This window comes from Miscanthus floridulus, chromosome 14 (genome assembly GCF_019320115.1).
Source record: "Miscanthus floridulus cultivar M001 chromosome 14, ASM1932011v1, whole genome shotgun sequence".
NCBI classification, from domain to species: Eukaryota; Viridiplantae; Streptophyta; class Magnoliopsida; order Poales; family Poaceae; genus Miscanthus; species Miscanthus floridulus.
In genome coordinates this window covers 97,008,167-97,028,722 of record NC_089593.1, presented here as the reverse complement: position 1 = coordinate 97,028,722, position 20,556 = coordinate 97,008,167, and the positions used below count along the sequence as shown (strand labels likewise).

At 46.1% G+C, this 20,556-nt stretch overlaps 1 protein-coding gene across 1 annotated transcript; it reads right to left on the bottom strand.

Annotated features, from left to right (window-relative positions):
- Window positions 1-34: 34 nt before the first annotated feature.
- LOC136503843 (homeobox-leucine zipper protein HOX33-like) lies at window positions 35-6,607 on the bottom strand. Its single transcript, XM_066498791.1, has 18 exons — window positions 6,196-6,607; window positions 4,511-4,670; window positions 4,202-4,320; window positions 4,038-4,128; window positions 3,838-3,933; window positions 3,646-3,759; window positions 3,454-3,537; window positions 3,032-3,187; window positions 2,834-2,908; window positions 2,616-2,722; window positions 2,307-2,502; window positions 1,949-2,137; window positions 1,786-1,866; window positions 1,564-1,698; window positions 1,136-1,461; window positions 791-896; window positions 530-679; window positions 35-430 (listed from the first exon to the last, which is right to left on the bottom strand). Exons 1-18 carry the CDS (start codon window positions 6,426-6,428, stop codon window positions 284-286), a joined length of 2,565 nt encoding a protein of 854 aa, XP_066354888.1. The 5' UTR covers window positions 6,429-6,607; the 3' UTR covers window positions 35-283.
- Window positions 6,608-20,556: the final 13,949 nt, after the last annotated feature.

Sequence of the window (20,556 nt, the reverse complement as noted above, 5' to 3'; positions counted from 1 at the left end):
TTGTTTGTCACGCACACAGATCACAGAGGGTCACTGATAACAACAGCAGTACTAAGGTTCTTTGGTCTCACACACAAACAGCAGTGACATAGTCTCCAACTCTCGATCCACACTGCACTTAGTTCATAACAGGAACAGCAAACGTCTCATTGTCTCGAGCAGTTGTAGCACGCAGGTGCAACGGAAAAGCAACTAAATAATACGAAGTAGTAGGATAAAGGCGCCGTCCAGCAGTGATCTGGCGATGCCGAGCGAGGCTGTCAACCTCAGGAGCGGAGGAGCGTCAGATGAAGGTCCAGTTGACGAGCATGAGCGCGAGGCACTGCGGGGCGCCGTCGTCACCCACCACCTTCCACACCACCGCCTGCTCGTACGACGCCTGCCGCCCCATGCTCGACCTGCACACACCGCCGGGAAGGTACGCCAGGCCCTGCTCACAAAGGTTAGGAGAGGCCAGGTCAGCCTAGGTTTCAGACTAGCAATGTCGTCGTCAACTTGGCCATGGGTGGTACGAGCATAGTACTAGTACCTGCTGCATGATCTTGGGGAGCTGTGCGAACAGGGCCTTCTGGCCCTCGTCGTCGAGGACGGCCTCCAGCGGCAGGTCCTGGATGTTCACCACCGTCGTCTCCAGGATGTCGAAGCCGGCACTGTTGGCGAACTTGAGCGTGAAAGCCGGCTGCAGGCAGTTGACAGTGGCCGGTTTCAGGTTATGGCATAAGCTATTATTAGGAAGTGCGATAATGGAATCATGGAGATGACAGCATGAGATACTCAGCACCAGACTGACCTTCAGAGAGCAGCAGAGTATTGCGTCGCTGTGCTTCCAGAAAGGCATCAGGGGAGAGTCCGCGCCTTCGGTGTCTGACCAGCGGATCTCCGCTCCAGTGTGCGCCCTGGAATTTTGAAATCATCAGGAACTCCATACAACTTGATAGCACACAATTCCAGGGTAGTGCTATGGATGAAGAGAGCATTAACAATTCTAGAGTAATGCTGGATGAAGAGTTCCAGTGCAAAGCTGGATGAAGAGAGCATTAACGATTCCAGGGTAATGTTGGATGAAGAGAGCATTCACAATTCCAGCAGTAGACCAAATAAAGATCGCTCTGGTAGCTGAGATGTTGAGTTGTACCTGTAGCTCCTGCCAATCCACGTAGCTAGTGCAAGTGCCTCAGGAGAGCCCGGTGGATGCTTCAGTTCGATATGCGAGCCAAGGCGAGAAGGAGCAATCGCCATGGCCACCCTCTGCACAGACGCCATCACACCCCTGACATACTGCCTGGCCATTGCTGCCACACTATCGAGAAGGTGATTCTCGAACGAGAACTGGAAGGCGATGGTCAGGACCGATCTCGTGGTGCACGTGCCTGAACCATCGCTTAAAGCACACAGACCTCCACCTGATCCAACCTCCAGTGCAGAAGCAAGGTCAAGTGTGCGTGTGGCAGATGGCACATCCTGCAATTTGATTTGAGTGCAATAATGTATTGTATTAAGGAAACAGTGTGGCAAGGACAAGATGTGACACCAGGAGTGACGATCTAGATCCGATATACTCACCGTCTTAGCGTCAAGCAGTATCACGCGGAAGCCTGAGGGTAGCAACGGTGCATCATCAGCAAAAGATTCATCAATAGGAGCAAAGACAAGCTGTGCACAGGCACCGGGTGCATTCTCATCAACACCACTGCACAACTGCAATAGAAGATAATGTCACGCAATCGTTAGGTTGTGAGAAAAGCATGAACCAAGAAGCAAGAAACAAATTAGAAAGCCTCACACCTGCAGAAGAAACATATCCCGAGACATAAGAACCTCCTCATGGCTAAAGCCATGTCCTTCAAGCCTAATAACCTCCAAGCACTGAAATTAAAATAGTAAGTTAGATGGAGCTTATATTGGACATTAACAAGACAGATGAAACAAACCATAATCAATAGATTACCTCTTCATGCTCCAAGGTGCGTGCAAGGGGTAGTATAACCTGGCTGCCCATAAACCCACCAGCCCTTAAACCTGGAACACCATATGGGTTGGCCCTCAAAGAGGCAGCAGAATAAGCATCAACACCAGGATCAGCCCATTCAGAGCGATGCTCCCTCAACAATCGCACAAGTATAGCAGGTGGCACATTCTACAATATCAAAAGTACATTGGGGTAAGGTTAATTATACCACAAAAACAATTTAATGCAAGGAAAACTACCATGAAGATTGTACATTTAGTATTATAACAACTAGCAAGCAACTAAATGGACTATAAGGTTATGTAGCATGGAACAAAATTGAGTCCAATGTACAAACCTGCAGTAGCATTGATGCTTTTGCGCACATGATGCCACCCCCCATAGCAGAAAAGAATGGGGAAGGGCTGACATGAGATCCAATAAGTTTGTTTGGAGATGAGTTGATTGTAATTGTAATATCCTCAGCACCATCACTGCTCAACAAAGGAGACCAGCCATCATCTGGAAAGCCACTCACAGCATCATTAAAGCCTCTGCAAATTAGAGTTTAGATTTCAGACAAGTGGTAGCCAAGAATGGAATGCTATTACAAGACACTCTTGCAGATGCTTGGAAGGTCAAAAAGTCTATTTCATCTTTTACACACCTGCTGAGCCTTTGACTGAAAGTTCTGAGAACAGCCGGCTGTCGACCAACACCATACGGCATTTCACCACTTGATTCATGTGCAATTTGCCTAATGTGTCGCAACGCCTATACCGAAACCAGTAGTGTCACTGGTGCATCAGTAAAATTACAGATTCTGGAGTACCATCAAAGCCCAACAGCTGCTTAGAAACAATGAAATTGAACAGTGACACATACCGTAGCAGTCATCTTCTGTGCCAGTATCTTAGGACATTCATAGAGTGGTCGAAGAACCTCGGGCACACTAGAAGCCTGTATTAGAACACAAGATAATTTAGGCACATATCTGCTAAAAATTCAAAATTGAGTAGATGCATATCTTAATAAACTAGCCAAGTGCACATTCATTAGTATGAAAGACCCACTGCTACTTACATTCAGATCAACATGATCCACAATGTAAATCATGGAACCTCCCCCATCACAAGGTCGAATCAGATAACCACTAGGAAGCACCTCAGCTCTGATAAAATTTGGAGTGTTAGGTCCAGAAGGACCTCCAGTGGACTGAGTCAATGACCTTTCGCAGATCTACAGAAGACAGATCCACATTGTTACCAGTACTGCATTATGCAGCAAATATAATGATCATACAAAAGAAGTGGCAGCCCAGCATCAATTAACACATTGGTATTACTAAGGTCAAAAGACAGAATTTTACAACAGCTTTCACACTACAGTGAAAAAGGCAGGTAAAAATTGAGAGCAGGGAAATTCAACAAGAAGATTAAGCTTGGTTGGAACATGACAATGAGACCAACAATATGCATTAGGTCAACTGGGTAATTAAGTCATACCACAAGACTACCATCATCAAGACCACTAGTGTATCGGAGAGTCCAAAAGTCACGCGGTTCCGCCAGAGTTGTCAGTGCATAAGTCTACAGATTAAAACAGAAATTATCATCATTATCAATAAAAGCATAATTACTAGTACTAGTACATAATCAAGCACATAAAAAGACTGAACCTTATGTGCAGACATATACCTGCATATAGATCAGCTCAATCGTTCCACCGTTACCCGTAGGGATAACATGGAGGATATCAACATGCCGACAATCGCGATACCACGATGCGCGATCCTTAAGGATCTCAGCAACCTAAATGGAAATTAATTAGATGTCTCACAGCTGCAGAAGCTAAAAGAAAACGCAAGACCAATACATGAATCTACATACCTTTGTGGGCTCAAGGCTCACAAGGCCGCAAGCTCGTGCTGCTACGCCACTGCAGTTGTGCGAAACAGCGATGATTCCAACGGAATCCGGACCAGGCTGTAATCAGAATCATATTTGAAATGGTCAGAGATATCAACATCAGGTGTATCACAATATTACAGTGCATATAAGTACACTACCTAAAAAAGCAAGTGCATTACCTTCATCCCAACCATCTGCACCCAGTTGACAGCAGTTCCAGTCGCCTTGGACATGAACTCTGCCAATGTCTCCTCAGCAATAGCGAGTAGACTGGACAAAAGGAAAATTAGCACTAGAGCAAGCATAGAGTTTGAAGACGAATGTAATCAGGTTTCAGACTTACCCTGCTGGGTTGTTCGCATCCCTTTGTGGAGGATGCAGAACTGCTGGGTTTTGCTGTTGGTTGTGCTGACCACTTGTCACCACAGACTCACAGCTTGTGTCGGTGGTGGCTACAGAAGGCTGCAAATTTACAAGCAAATGTTATAGCAAGCAAAACAAGATAAAGCATAAGCAGGGGAAAAACAACTATAATAAGGCATGCAAACAATACTGTAACAGACTGAGTCAAAATGCAGCAAGCCATGCATCAAGAAACCAAACCATTTTTAGTTCAAGCACATGTACAGTTGAAAAGAGAAAAGGAGCTCACACTGTGGAGTCGATTCTTCATATACCCGTTGTCAAAGACGAGACGGGACACCTGCTTCTGCAGCCGGTCATTCTCCTCCATCAACAGCTTATTCATCGCACTCAGCTTCCGGTTCACAATTTGTAGACGAGAGGACTCCTTGCGCTGCTTCTCCCGGCATCTACCAAAGACAATAGAAACACGATTTAGTGGCAGGCACACCTAAAAAGGCAAACAACTAACAAACAGTGGCTTCCAATACACGGGATTCCCTTGTAGTTCTTGATTGGCATAAACCGAGAATGAACAGAAAGAAGGCATTTCAGTAATATTCTCTTATGGCACGAGCGGGTCAAAATTGTGAAGCAAAAGAGACAAAATGGATACTATGTAAGAACCAATATATGTGAATCATTGCCTAATTGAAAGCGATGTGTGTGTGTGTGACTGCATCTACCAAGTCTAGTCAAAATTAGCACTTCCTGAGCCCACCAGGGTAAAAGATTCTTGGCTCCTTTTACCCTTCACCAAAGCTTTTTGCTTAAAAGGTGTCGTTATTCCCATTCTTGATTCTTCCACAGTGAGGCACCACCAAGAACAAAACTGTTACCCGACTTTAATCCGCTGGAAAAGAAGCAAAGTGACATAGCCTACGACGTGATGTTCAGAGGGGCCTGAAGGACAGCGAATGCCACCACCACCACTGAAGTGGAAAAGACGGGCCTCAACCAGAATGCTGTTGGATCAGTCAACAAAGAAACAACACACACCTGAAGGGACAAACAAGAACCCGAGGATTTGGTGCCGAACAACTGTCACCTGTTTCTATTTTCCGATCTCATAATCTCAAATTCAGTACTGACACTTCGATCTACTTCAGTACTACTCATGCATGACTAACTAGCAGCAACCCCTACGTTCTTGACTTCTTGGCACACATGTGTAAGGTTGACACCTCGCATTCACGCCTGTCCTAAGCAACAGGATGAATCCTAACAAATGCAAGCAGTGGAAACAAGAAACTGCCTGGTAGCAAGTCATTGTCACCACGAACGGCATGACATTTGCAAGAACACATAAGCCAAGTAATTTTCCCTATAATAAATCTGACAAAGACGGTTGCTTTAGTGCCCTACCTAACCCACAGATGGCAAAAAGTATGTGATACGGAGACTGGATATACAGGAACACATATCATTGTGCAGAGCTTCTCAAAATCTTTTCAAAAGAATCGAGGAAATGGGAGAGCGCAGGGGTTCAAGCAACCCAACAAGGTGTTCGTGTTTTATTTCCACAAAAATCTCTGAAGAATAGAATACACAGATTTCCCCCACCAAACATGGCATCATTGCCACTGCACAGAACACCCAAGATCACTACAAATCAACCCTAGGAAACTCCCAAAATGATACGCATAAAACGGCTAAAAAAACTTGCAAAGAAAGAAAGGGGGGAAAAGCAAGTAACGGACGCCCGTTGCGCAAATCAAGCGAAGAAACGGACCAAAATCACACGAAACCAAATCTCTCACAGCAGAACTGCATAAAAACTGCTCCTATCTACTTTTCCACTGGACACGCCTCTCTTCTAGCACGCACGCCAAGATCACGAAATGTGTTGACCCCCAAGAAGCAAGAAGAGAGCAAAACCAGGAGAGGAAGCTCACAGATCGAGCGGGGAGGGGAGTGACGGACGGAGCGACTGACCTGCGGTTCTGGAACCAGACCTTGATCTGCTTGGGCTCGATGTTGCTGAGGATGGGGCAGTCCCGGATGAGCTGATGCCGGCGCAGCGAGCTGGGCTTGGGGCACTCGCTGTAGACGCGCTCCAGCGCCTCCACCTGCTCCGGCGTGTACCGCACGTACTTGCCCGCGTCCACCTGCGGCGCGGCGGCGGCACCCGGGGAGAGCCTCCTCTCCCTGCTCGCCACCATCGCCATCGTCGCCGGCGGGCACGCCTAGTAGTGCAGGAGAGGAGAGGAGGCAGAGCAGCAGCCAGCTCCCGTGCGCGCTCCTGCCATGGGGAGGGGAGTGGGGAGTGGAGTGAAGGGGAGGAGCAGCAAAGCTCTGGGCTTGTTTAATAGCAGGACAGTACGGCTGCTCTGCAGCAGCGAGGAGTCATGAAAGAGAAGAGCGCTCTCTCTCTCTCTCTCTCTCTCTCTCTCTCTCTCTGCTTCAGTTTTTTTTTTTTTTGAAAGATTTAGGGTATTTTTATATGGGTCCAGTTCCAGAAAATTTTATAAATTTTTTTAAGATTCTTCGTCACATCGAATCTTTGACACATGAAGCATTAAATATAGATAAAAAATAAAATTAATTACATAGTTTAGACGAAATTCACGAGACGAATCTTTTAAGCCTAATTAGTCCATGATTGGACACTAATTGTCAAAAATAACAACGAAAAGTGCTACAGTAACATTTTGCAAAAATTTTCGCCATCTAAACACTACCATGATTGCTGGTGCTGAAAAAACAGCGTGATGTTAATGCTGATTTGTTGTGAGAAAAAAAACACTATTATTTTATTAAAAATATACGGCCGCTAAGTTCAAACGAACAGGATGAACATGAAAAATTTTCATTTTATTTTCAGATTTCATTCTTCATGTCATGGAGTTTTCTTTTGTGGCCCCTTTATTTAAACAACTGATATCTTTCTAAATTTTTTTGGGCGTTTGGACTGAAAAGTATGTTTTTTTTTCATATGCGACCTGTCGCTGGTTGATTTCTGGGCTGGCTAGTGCTGGTTTACTGTGAGAGAAAAACACTGTTGATTGGCTGGTTTGGGCTGGCTGAAACCAACAAGCGAACAGGCTGATGGAGATCTTATGACACAAACCCGGCAATAAAAACTGAGCAGAATGCCCATTTTGAAACAAGAAATGTTGTAAATTTATTCCCATTTTTATCTCAAAAAATACCACTGGAATTGATAGCCAATTCCTAAGCCCAAACTTTTATTCAAACAAAAAACTGACAAAAACATATTTTTATCATTTTGGATTGCTATGGTGCTAAGATTGGGATGAACTCACCCACAAAATTTGAACTGAACTAGTATATATTCACAGTTTCACATGTAGGCCTTCTTTGGCATGGCTCATCTATCGGCTTCTCGAGCGGCTTTTGATGAAGCCGTGCCAAACGGCACTCTGCAAAACGGCTTGCGCCTAGAAGCCGGAGAGAAGCCGTTCGGTGGCTTACACATGGGAGGGCAAGCCAAAAAAATGTGACTTCCCCCGGCTTCTTCCTCACCTGCGCGTTGCTTTTCCATCCTCGTCCCCGGGCCTGCTCTCCTCCCCAGCGCCCGCGCGCCAACGGCCGACTCCCTACGTCGCCGGCCTCCTCCTCCCCCGCCGCCGGCCTCCTGCTCCTCCCCGCGCGTCTCCATCTCCTCCACCACGGCCGCCGGTCTCCTGCTCCGCCCCGCCACCGGCTTCCTGCTCCGCCCCGCCGGCCTCCAGCTCCGCCCCACCGTCGGCATCCTGCTCCGGCCAGCGCGCCCCGCCTCCGCTCCTGGTTCCTCCTCCACGGCCAGCCTCCTGCTCCGCTGCGCCGCGCCCCGCTAGGATAAGGCCGGGAGGGAGAGGCCGATTGGATAAGGAGAGAGAGGAGGAGAAAAGAAAAGAAGAGGTGAAAGAAAGATAAATAAAAAGTGAAAGATAAACGGGTCCGTACTGTCCGGAACAGAAAGGTTTGGTAGAGTTCGCAGGATGGGTGGCAGCTTTAAACAGCATATAAAGCCCTGTCAAAGCGAGATTCTTTTGGCGCCAAGTATTTTTACATCGCCAAGTATTTTTACATCACGCTTTTTAGAAGTCTCTGTGGGTGAATCCGAATGATCTCTCTTCTCTCTCAACGGGAGCATGATCTATTCTTTTCAAGATTTCGGCTCTTTCTATGAAAAAAAAATACACGTATGCTGCACGAGCATATATGCACAGTGCGACGGTGCATCAGACTGACTCTTGAACAAAGGCGACCCAAGATATAAGATCCATTCGTCAGCGCTATAAATAAAGGGTTTAATATTTTTTTTTGTCTTCTTCAATAACAAAATTCAAAAGATAATCCTTTCCGTAAATAGGTCTTTAAGAAAAATAATACTTAGATTTGGGTTATGTCTCTTCTAGTATCTAAAATGAGTCTTTTATATAGGTACTCTGTTAAAGGTTATAGATACTTAGCCTGTTCGTTTGGCTGTGGCTTATTGTAAACGATCGTAAATTTTCAGCCAGAATAATATTTTTCTCTCACACAAACCAGCTAGTAGTACTTCTTCACGAACCAGTAACTATACGAACCAGCCAACCGAACATGCTAACTGTATTAGAGATCCATTTTTGATTTGGTTTGAGTATCGTGTCGCAGACAGCCTCATAACCTGAAACCTAACCTGATGGGTGATGGGCACTGTCAGCTCAAATAAGTCAAAGTGTCTCTAAAGGCTACTCCTATGAAGTTCTTTTTCCGGCCATGTCTCCGGCTGAAAATGGAAATGGGGTACTTTTGGTAAAATAGCATGCGGTTCTGCAGCTTTCAGATCAGTCTCAGCACAAATACACAATGGTGGAGTATACTACTGCTAGTAGTATTAGTTTTTTCGCGTGTGAAAGCAGACGCCGTTGTGAAGTGTAGATGGGAAAAAAAATCTTTCAAAAAAGGTGTCTGAAACAACAAGCAACATATTCAGAAGATTTCAGCGCAAGGGAGTGGCCCCGTTCGCTGGTCTGAATCTTGGTGTGGCCCCGTTCGCTGGTCTGAATCTTGGTTGAAACTACCTGAAAACATTGTTCTGGCTGAATTGTTGTGAGAGAAAAGCACTGTTCTAGCTGAAAAAATAAGCTGAAAAAACCGAATATGGAGTATGCCGAACGGGGCCAGTGTTTGGATCCTGTGACGAAAATTTAAGAGGTGTCACGTGAGGGTGTCGTATGGAGATGTTCGGATACTAATAAAAAATAAATTTTAGAATCTGTCAGTACTCCACGAGACGAATTTATTAAACCTAATTAATCTATCGTTAGCACATATTTACTGTAGCACTGCATTGTCAAATCATGGACTAATTAGACTTAAAAGATTCAGTCTCGCAAATTAGTCGCAAGTTGTGCAATTAGTTTCGTAATTAGTCTATATTTAATACTCCATGCATGTGTCCAAACATCTGATGGGACAGCAACTAAAGTTTAGGAGGAGAAACTAAACACCCCATAAGTTCATGAAGTGCAGCCGATGCAGCTGCAACCTTCACTGTAGCTGAAACTTCAGCCCAGACTATCTCCAACAGCCTACCCACTATGGCACCTAAACCTAAATATGCTTCGTTCATGTTGGTTTAGGTGAAAAAAGCAAGGTTCAACGGAGTAGGCAAACCGAAGACCCAATATACGTCACTGTCGAGTGGGAACCCAAATAAGCGTACGTCCCTCTCCTCGACCCATATCTCTACCACGCCCGCACAATCGTTTCGCGGGAGGGGAAAGAAGAGGAAAGCGCACCCGACGAGTCGCCGTCGGCGAGATCTGCACCGAGCTAGGCTTCGCAGGTATGGATCCCTCAGCCCCACCGCCACGTCCTCCCGCTCGCCGTGGAGCCCTAGCCAGCCCGCCCTACGACGGTGCGTCCCCGTCCCAACGGCGTAGCCGCTGCCGCTCGCCCGCTCCACGCTTCGGCTACCGCCAGCCGACCAGCTCCTAGGCGGACAGGAGCTGGTTTCGTTTCTATCCTTGCATTTCCTCCCCCATCTACTGTCGCTCGTTCAGATTTGGCTCGATCCGCTACTGATCCATCTGTGTAAAGTTCTTCATGTCATCTGATTCTCATGACCGAGATGGGTTGAATCGTGAGTTGTGTGGTAGTACAGCTGGAAATCACAAATCTATGAGTATATATAATCAGTCTGTTCGTTTATTGGTTTTATCTAGGGCTTATCAGCCAGCCAACAATATTTTCCTCTCACAATAAACCAACACCAGCCGAACTTATCAGCCCATAAACCAACCAGCAAACAGGCCGAATAGTCCAGGACTATAGTGGCAGTATGTGTTCACCCATGACTCATTACAGGGCAGATGGTAGTGGTAGATTTGGCACAGGAAAAAAATATTTTATGCTATCCTATATATATATATATATATATATATATATATATATATATATATATATATATATATATATATATATATATATATATATATACTGCATTACAGTTTTATTTCGTTGTCCACCTTTTTTTGGGTGTTCTTAGATGCATTTTAGTGAAACATAAACTCTAGACTAGACTTCTCATATTAGGCCTTTATTTTATCATAGCACAACTCTATTTTGTGGTGGATTATTAGCTGACATATGAGACAATTGGGATTTAAATATGGCAAACTAGTACTGTCTGTGTTACTCTATGAGCCATCTTAAACTAAACAATATTAAATACAGTAGAAGACTTGTCTTGTTGACTACTTCCCCGTGGCATATATGTTGCTGGTGGTTTTAGATAGGGACCAAATTGCTTATGGATGGAAGAACCAAATGCATCGTCTGTGCTGATATATTCTTTTGCTTCTTGTTGTGCATCACCATTATTGAATCTCTTTGAACTAGGATGATGGATAACATTTGTAGTGGCACAAGTGGTCGCGTTGTAGAATCTGGAGAAATCTTTGGGGCAGATCAGTGGGCTTTTGGTTATTCTGCTGCTTTGCAATCTTTGGATGTTCCTCCAAACTCCTAGGTTTATTGCAGCCATGCATGATGGTTTGTTCTATTTACATATCAATACATCAATGATTAACAATTCTTTTCATCACTAGTTCAACATGCATGGCTCCTCCCAGACGTCCTGCCCACCTATGAATGGGCAACTTAGTCCAGGGTTCTCCATTGACAACACCCATGGCTCTCTGTCCTGAATGATGTTTTGAGCATCAACAAGTTTCTCAATTCCCAGGATTTCTCTATCCTGGATAATTGGTGGGTCAGCCACTCCAGGCCATTCTGATGGGTGGATATTAGGTAGCTGAACCCCACGCTCATCTTCAACTACCATGTTGTGAAGTATGACACAAGCACACATAATGAATTAAGTACTTTTTGATTCCATAAACGAGCTGGCCTATGCAAGATTTTTCACTTAGCCTGAGAACACCAAAAGCCCTCTCCACGTCCTTTCGACATGACTCATGTTGCTCTTGAAAGCATCAGGCCCCTAGTTGGGTTTTGGTGATTAATGACAATACGTGATTACTATGACTAGCGTGTGTTTTGCAGAGGCAATTAAGTTATGTCATGATAATGGCAATTGATTGGGCAATCATGGTTGTCATGCCCCTACGATGGAAATCGTTTTGGCTTTCAAAGGATGGACTAGGTCTAAGTGTCGTTTGGTGTTGAAGAGACACTTAGAGTAGTTTAGGACTTTGTTTTTCCTTTGGTCGTACTATTAAGGGGGTATAAACTAGTAGCTTGACCTAGGTAAGTCTAGTGGGTTAGGTGTGTTGTACACTTATCAAATCTAGCATTAGGCAGCTCCGAAGTAGCTCTAAGATCAATTGGAGCAAACTTCATTCACATATGATTTCGAGTTGGAAGTGAATGGAGGGTTAAGGGTCAAATATTGATCGGATGCTAATCCGATTGTGACCGGACACTGGCAGTAGAGTCCAGTCAGTTCATTTGATCAAGATGAAGTCGTCTAGTTGCGATCGAACGCTCAGTGAAATGTGACCGGACGCTGGGTGCCAGAGTTCGATCAACTCTAGTAAGGTTCTAGAGAGGGAGAATCCTGATTGAACACGTCTGGTCAATGATGACCGGACGCTGGTCAGGTTTTGGTTACTGACCGAACGTTGAACAGTGAAGTGACCGGACTCTGGGCTCCAGCGTCCGGTCAACATCAATAAGGGTCCAAAGAGCAGTTTTCATGACCGGATGTGTTCGGTCAGTGCTGACTGGACGCAGGTCAGAGTCCGGTCACAACTTAACGGCTATATGGCAGGAAGAACTGACCGAAGCATTCGGTCACCTTGACCGGAGCATCCGGTCACCCCGCAGAACGCTGACGCCACCTCTCAATGGTTCATTTTGAATGAGGGGGTATAAATACTTTGTCTATTCAACCAAGGGAGGTCTCTTGCCCATTTCAACAGTTGAGAAACACCCTTAAGAGTGCTTAGGAGAGCAAGAGCCTAGTGAGGTGATTAAGATTTGAGAATCCAAGTTTAAGGCCTTATTAGTGCAAGGAGAGTAGCAAGTGTGCATCCACCCTTCTCATTAGGCTTGATGTGGTCAAGTAAGAGTTTGTGCTTCTTACTCTTGGTGATCACCATCACCTAGACGGCTTGGTGGTGATTGGGAATTTGGTGATCATCTAGCGGAGCTTGTGGATGACCCAACTCAAGTTGTGAGCGGTTCTGGGTGATTCACCGTGATAGAGTGTCAAAGAATCAACCCATAGAGAGCACTTGATCCTTGCGTGGATCAAGGAGAAGCTACACCCTTACGCGGGTGCTCCAACAAGGACTAGTAGGGAGTGACGACTCTCTGATACCTCGGCAAAACATCACCGCGTTCCTTCTCATCTCTTTACTTTAAGCATTTACATTTGAGCAATTCAATTCTTGTCTTTACATTCCTAGAATTGTCATGCTAGAGTAGGATTAGAACTTAGGTTGCAAAACTTTTATGCGGTAGAACATTAGAAACACATTCTAGGCACAAGGGGTGAAGTGGGCTAAGTGTAGGGTTTAATTATTACAAAGAATTGTAGAATTAGCCCAATTCACCCCTCCCTCTTGGGCATCTTGATCTTTTCAATTGGTATCAAGCCTCGTGCTCACGTATTTAGGCTTAACCGCCTAGAGAAAGATGTCTCATGGGGATAGACCTCCTTCTATCTTTGTGGGAGATGATTTTTCTTATTGAAAAATCCACATGGAGGTGTATATCGAAGCTCTAGATGTTGGAATTCTTAGAGCCACCTCTCAAGGTTTCCCAAAACCTTGGGATCCCACGTACCTTCAAGGCGATGAAGTGAATTACGAAAAATGGAATGCAAAGGCTAGAAGCACCATCTTTAGAGGCCTTTGCAAAGATGTGTTTAACCGTGTAAGGAACCACAAGGACGTCCATGCACTTTGGTCGGACATTTGTGCGCTCCATGAGGGAACAAAGAGTGAGCGTGAGGAACGCGATCATCTCGTCATAAAAAAACTTAATTCTTTTGAGATGCTTCCTAAAGAGAGTGCTAATGAGATGTGCTCACACTTAAATGTTCTTGTAGAGGAAGTCAATGGGCTTGGACTTACTCAAATGCAACCATCCAATGTTGTAAGAAAAATCTTGAGTGTCCTCCCCATTGACAAATATGGGCATATTTATGATCGTGCTTCATCAAGGTGATCTTTCCACTGCTACGCCAACTCAAATCTTGGGAAAGATCAATGCTCATGAGATGTACATGCACATCACACCACAAGATGACTCAAGTGATGAAGATAATGATGAGAAGAAGAAAATCAAGCTAGCAAGAAGGACTTCCACAAGAAGAAGAAAAATGGCAAAACATACATCGTAAAAAATGGCAAAACATACATCGTAGGTGATTGGCTCACGGATATTGATTCATCAAGTTGCTCATCCGATTATGATAGTGAGAATGAGAAGGTGACCGCTATTGTGATTGACTCTTCATCATATTCACCGACACCACCATCATCATCCTCTACACACCTATGCCTTATGGCCAAGGGTGAACGAAAGGTTCAAATGATGATGAAAGTAGTGGTGATGAACATGCTTGCAATGATGATAGTGATAGTGATGATGATGAATTTGAATCACCTTCATATGATGATCTTGTTAAATTGCTAAATCAATATACTAAGATCATTAGAAACTCAAGAGCTAAGAATGAAAAGCTAGAACTTAAGAATGATTCTCTTTTAGCTAAATGTGACATAGCGGAAAAGGCTAGTGTTGAGCTTAGAGAAGCAAATGATGTTATGTCATCCAAACTCAAGGAGCTCAAATCTTCTAAGAAAGAGCTTAAAGATAAACATGATAAACTTGAGGGGATACATAATGAGCTCATTACTAGCTACAAAATGCTAAAAGAAGAATATACAAATCCAAGATCAATCATGATAATTTTGTTATCTCTCATGAGTTTTTATCCAATGAGCCACATGATGCCACTAACCATGTTGTTAAGATTGATATAGCTACATCATGTGATGATTTGATTATTGAGAGCATTGAGTAAGGTTCTAGTAGCAAAGGCAAGAAAGTGGTTGAGTCCGATAACTATGATGAGTATGTCAAGATCAAGAATGAGAATGAGAAACTAAAGAAAGATCTTGAGAAGCTTTCAACAATCATTGTGATAGAGAACCTTGACCATGATAGTGATCTAACTCTTGAGAATGAGAAGCTTAAAGAAGAGAACAAGAGGCTCAAGAAGAAGAAAAATCATGATGAGCTAAAAGAAGGGAACAAGAAGCTCAAGCTAGAAAAAGAACATCTCAAGACCAGGTTGAGCAAATTCATAAGTGGTCAACATCTTCAAAGTGAGCTACTCATGAACACCGTCATGAAGATGGATAGAAGTGGAATTGGACGAAGAGGTGTTTTGAGTGTAGACAAGAAGGTCAATTTGCCCATGAGTGTCAAACTCCACCACCACAACCCTTGCCCAAGCATGCTAGACCTTTTGCTTTCAATGCTCATTACATGCTTAGAAAGGACTTGTCGACAGAATATCATCGATAGTCCTCTGAGGAGTATCCCACGAAGGTAGATTGATCAACAAAGAAGCATGTGATCAAGAACCAGAAGGCAACAGAGACACACGAGTTAGACAGATTTAGGCTGTCAGTATGACGTAATACCCTACTCCTGTGGTCTGTTGGTTTGTATTAGCTATCGTATGATATTGCATGAGTTTGGAGGGGGTCCCTGCCTGCCTTATATAGTCTAGGGGCAGGGTTACAAGTCAGTTAAATCTGAGAGATAACCAGAAAGTAATAATAGATTACAGGAATCTTAGAATCATACGTATCCTAATAGATCTCGTAGTATCTTTAGGATATCTTCCTGATGTCTTGCAGGAGGCGCCGAGCAGAGTCATGCCCCACAAGGCTTCGTCTTGTGGGCTAGGCCGCCCCTAGGGGCATAGCCCATGTGGTCTGCTGTGGGTATCTAGGGACGTACCCCCCATAGCTAGTCCCCGAATACCTTGTACCTGTTGTGCAATGCCATCTTGAGCTTGTTCGAGCAGGCGTGAACAAAGCCGAGCAGTCAAACTCATGGTCCGACCACCGTGATGAGTTGACGAGCAGTTGTGAGCAGTTGTCGAGCAGCGTGAACTGTCACCGAGCAGCGTGAACCGTAGCTGAATAGTATAACCCAAGTACGACTTGCCATAAGGGTGTAAGGAGCTCAAGTTCAGAATCGAAAATGTTCTTTGCAGTGGACCAAGTGTGCCCACTTAGAGGCCGACCATGAGAAAAGGAGGTAGTTTTCTTCAGCTTCAAGAGGCACAGTGTCTTTCAGATTTAAGCAAACACACTCACTGCAAGGTGAAGTGTGCCCACTTAGTCCCTGGGCCTAACAGTAGATGACGTAGTTATGTGTTGCCATGGTTCAAAGTAGAGAATAGTAAAAGACTAGCCGAGCAGGCAGCCAATCCCCGGGCATAGCCCCAAAGTGAGAAAAAGCACATTCACCGCAAGGTGAAGTGTGCCCACTTAGTCCCCGAGCCTGACAGTAGGTGACACAATCACGTGGTGCCAGGGTTAGAAACAACAGTCAATTGAAGAAAAATCCCCAATGTGGTGAGGAACCAAGATGTAATACTGATGCAGTCCCCGAGCCACTTTAGGAAATCTTGGAGAAAATAAACCATGGAGAAAATACTAGAGTAATGGCTATATAGTAGTAATTACTAAGCCGTAACGATTGGCGGAGAAGTCGGCAAAAATTTGGCGGGCCGTAACAAATTGCGAAGATAAATCAGCGATACAGGCCGTGGTTGCGCGAAAGCTCAAGTAACGAACCACCTTGCTATTGCAGAGAATTCAAAGAGGCATAAATCATAGGAACAGTTTCCCCAAAAACCCTCAAATGCGAAAGGGTGGGAAAAGTGCTTTATAACTGTGCTGCCGCATCCCGTGTTCCCACCTTTGCCACTTTGCCATTTCATCTTCCTCCTTAGCCCTCGCATTTCTAGATTCGCATCCACACTTGCTTCCACCACCAAACCCTAATCAGATCTAATAGATGGCGCCAAAGAAGGGAGCTGCAAAACCAAGGAAGACGAGCCCCAAGAAGGCATGACGAAGAGTGGGTGCCGTCATGAATGGGAGAGGCGTAGCTCAACAAATTGGTGGAAGCAGGCGTTCTACCTGACCGTGTCACCGCTGGATGGTGGCCAGCCCTTGGTGAGCCCTTCCCCATGCCTCATACTGATGAGGTGGTGGTATTTGAGCATTATTTCTGGCGCGGGTTGGGATTTCCTGTCCATCCATTCCTGAGGGATCTATTGGAGCTCTGGGTGGTTAGTCTGTGTAATCTCCACCCAAATACCATTTTACACATCTCTACATCCATTTTTGTGAGGCATATCTCGGAATCCTTCCCCACTTCAACCTCTTCCGTCACCTGTTCTGGCTAAAGAAGAGAGGCAGCGGTGGTTCCAAGGTGGTCGGCGGAGTGTACCTTTAGCTACGCGATGGAATGGCGAGCGAGTACCTTACTATGCCGCTGAATACGTTGCTGAAAGGGTGGAACGCCAGGTGGTTCTACATGAAGCAGAGCCACCCAGCCGTCCACTGCGATGCCGACCACATCCTGGAGAGCCAGAAGAGCTGGTCGGAGTTGCCAAGCAGTGCTGATATGGTGCAAGTGAGGGAGCTCCGTGGCTTAATAAAAGGCGTGAAGACCAACGATGGATTGGTGGCGGCGAGCTTTATAGTGCGTCGTGTTCAGCCCTATAAGGAGAGGGTGCACCCAGCCTTTGAATTCAAGGGGGAGACCGACGGTACCCGAGAGAGGCCAGTGATGCTATCGAGGGATGTTGTGGAAGAGCGGGCTATAGAGCTATTCGCTCTGTTTGCCTCCTTCAGCGTGTCAGGGTATACGAAACCCTTTAACTACAAGAATCTACCTCCTTAGATAAATATCTCAGTTGTGTATTCCTGATGCTTTTTATCTTTTGTCGTTGCTGAGTAGTGGACTGATTCACTTATGCGAAGATCCACTCGTAGGAAAGAGCGGTGTACTTCTCGAGCGTGCCGAGGAGTGATTGGCCTAAGGGAGTAGACACTCGGCCACCGCCGTAGCCTGAGGAAACTATTAGCATCTTGTTGGAGAGTCCATCCCCGATGTTGGAGAAAATCTAGGGGAAGAGGGCAGCGGCAGATGAGCCAGCCCAGAAGAAGAGAAAGACGGCGGGTACCGCTCCCCTCAAGCTGGGTGGCATCTCGCTTGGTGGTGACCAGACCACTCGGACATGAAGGACAGGGGTGTTTGAGTGGTCGGATGATGACGATGTTCTGGTGGCTCCTCCACCAAGCACAAAGGCGCCTCCACAATGCGCACATAGAGGAACAGTTGATGGAAGGGGAGGAAGTTCCCCCAACAACAGGCGACGGAAGTCCCCGAGCAACAGGCAAGGGGAGCCCTGAATGGCAGGTGGAGGAAATCCCTGAGCAGCAGGCGAGGGGAGCCCCAGAGTGGTGGGCAGAGGAAAGGCCAATGGCATAGACCGTGCGACCTCCACCCCAAGACATAGGCGTCGACCCCAAGGTCGTGACTAGGGGCTCTGGTAGGCACCGCTGGCTCAAGAAATTGTATCGGTAGACCAAACCATAAGTATCCTTGTCTTGGAGTTACTTTGCCATCATTCCTTAGCTTTTTTGGCAACTGACGAGCTGAACTAATGTACTACAAGGCATGCGGGGGATCCAACCTCGCCTGTCCAGACTATCGAGCAACCAAAGGCTGGTCCTGGAGCAGAGGGGGTGGTGGTAGACCCCATTCCAGAGTCCCTAGGTGCTCGACGGTCTACGGAGTAGTTAACTACTGCTACTGGTGAACTTGGTGGTGGTGAACAGTTGGCGCCGATGGTGGACGAGTCAGCGACGGTGCCCGGGGCAACGGCGGAAGCCACTGTGGCTTCAGCGGCGAATGCGGGAGATGTCGATGCTGCACCTGAGTTTGGGGCGGCGAGGCCAATCACACTCGAGGAGCGGATTGCGCCCCCTGAGGTGTCACAGAGCATGGTCAGACCACTGTCCGGCCATGGAACCCCTCGGTGGTGCCTCTAGCCACGGTGGAGGAGGACGAGGTGGAAGAGATTGAACATGAGGAGTCTTGACCCTAGGCTATCCGAATCCTCTGCAAACATGACAATGAGGTGGTGGTTGTCGAGGAGGAGGACACCACCAGGGAGATGAGGAGACTAAAGTCTGCCCTGGTGGGAGTGATGAAGCAAATCGAGGTCAGTACTGCAACTGGGATCCTCATCTTTGATGTTAGAGATCGTAGTTCGTCATAACCATTGTGCGCTTGCAGGGGATAACTCGGACTACCGAGCAGTGCCACCAGCTGATCAAAAGGATGGAGACTCTCATCGAGGAGAATGAAAATCTTAAGGAGGTAATGAACCTTATGGAGAAAAACATCCAAAGGGCCCAACACGAGCGAGACCTTGCTGAGTCCAACGCATGGGACCTAGAGTACCAGAAGGGCATCCTATCCAAGCTGCTAGCGGTTGTGTCCAAATAGCTACGTGGTAAGTCCGAGCAGCTGGCAAGTGCTTCCATGCAACTAGAGCAAAAGTTCGAGCAGCTCAGAAGCATATCCAAGTAGAAAGCAGGTATGGTAGATCGGCGAATGTGCTTTGTATTGCTAAATAGTTATATCTTCGGTGATGATAGTTGTGCTCGCAGAGCAAGATGCAGAGCTCGGCCAGCTGCGCCAAGCCATCGAACAACTCCGAGAGGAGAAGACAAAGAAGATAGGGCGAGCAGACAAACTGGCCGAGGAGCTAAACGGTGAGTACTTCCTGGTCGGAGTTACTATTGAAGTAGTTTCCTTGCTTGATAGAACCTTGTAATGCTTGCAGACTACCATTGGAGGGTCAAGGCACAGTTTGATGTGCTGGGGTAGGAGGCTAGGACCCAATGGGAGAAGTTTGATGCCATAGTCACCGGGGTTAAACCAGTGCTCGACTGCATTGACCTAGAGGTGGCTCCTCAGCCCGACGGTAGGCCACCATGTTCAGACACTATCATCTAGAGGTGCAAGGCGGCGTGGGAGAGCTTCAAGAGCTTCAACCACAACATCGTTGTTACTGCCATTATGCATGCCCTTGTGGTGGTTCGGTCCCACTATCAATCCGTTGACCTTCAGGCAATAGGGGCTGGATTTGCTGAAGGGATGGCCGAGGCGGAGACCCAGCAGCTGGAGGATGAGGTGGAGGACACGGTGAAAAAGCTAGCCGGTGACATAGACCTATTCGGTGAGACAGACGGCGATGGCAGAGCTCGGTGATTTGCTCAGAGAGTATTATCTGTAACATCTAGAGAGGGTAGTTAGAGCATGCGAGAGCACAGAAAACATTTATGTATTTGTATAAATGTTATAAAGTGCATATTTATGTAGCTTGCTCGTATTTACGGTGAAAAACCATTGTAGTAATAACCCTAATGTAATTATATATAGTATAAGTAGCATCCGAGCAGTTAGTTCGTTACTAAACTCTTTGGCCTTAGCTAGCCTATAGTCCATAACATCGAGCGTGGAACCCATGCATGTGTAGGAGGAAGAGTCGTCACCAAGGAACCGTAGCTGACCACCCATAACACAGAGCGTGGAGCCCATAGCACGTGTAGGGAGAGATCGAAGACTGGGTCTTCTCCAAAGAGCGTAGAGCGGAATGTGTGCCGCTCGGCGATTGGTAAAATAATATGGAGATAAATGTAGTATAAGTGGTGTCTGAGCAGTTAGTTCTTTACTAAGGTCTCGGCCTTGGCTAGCCCATAGTCCATAACATCGAGCGCGGAG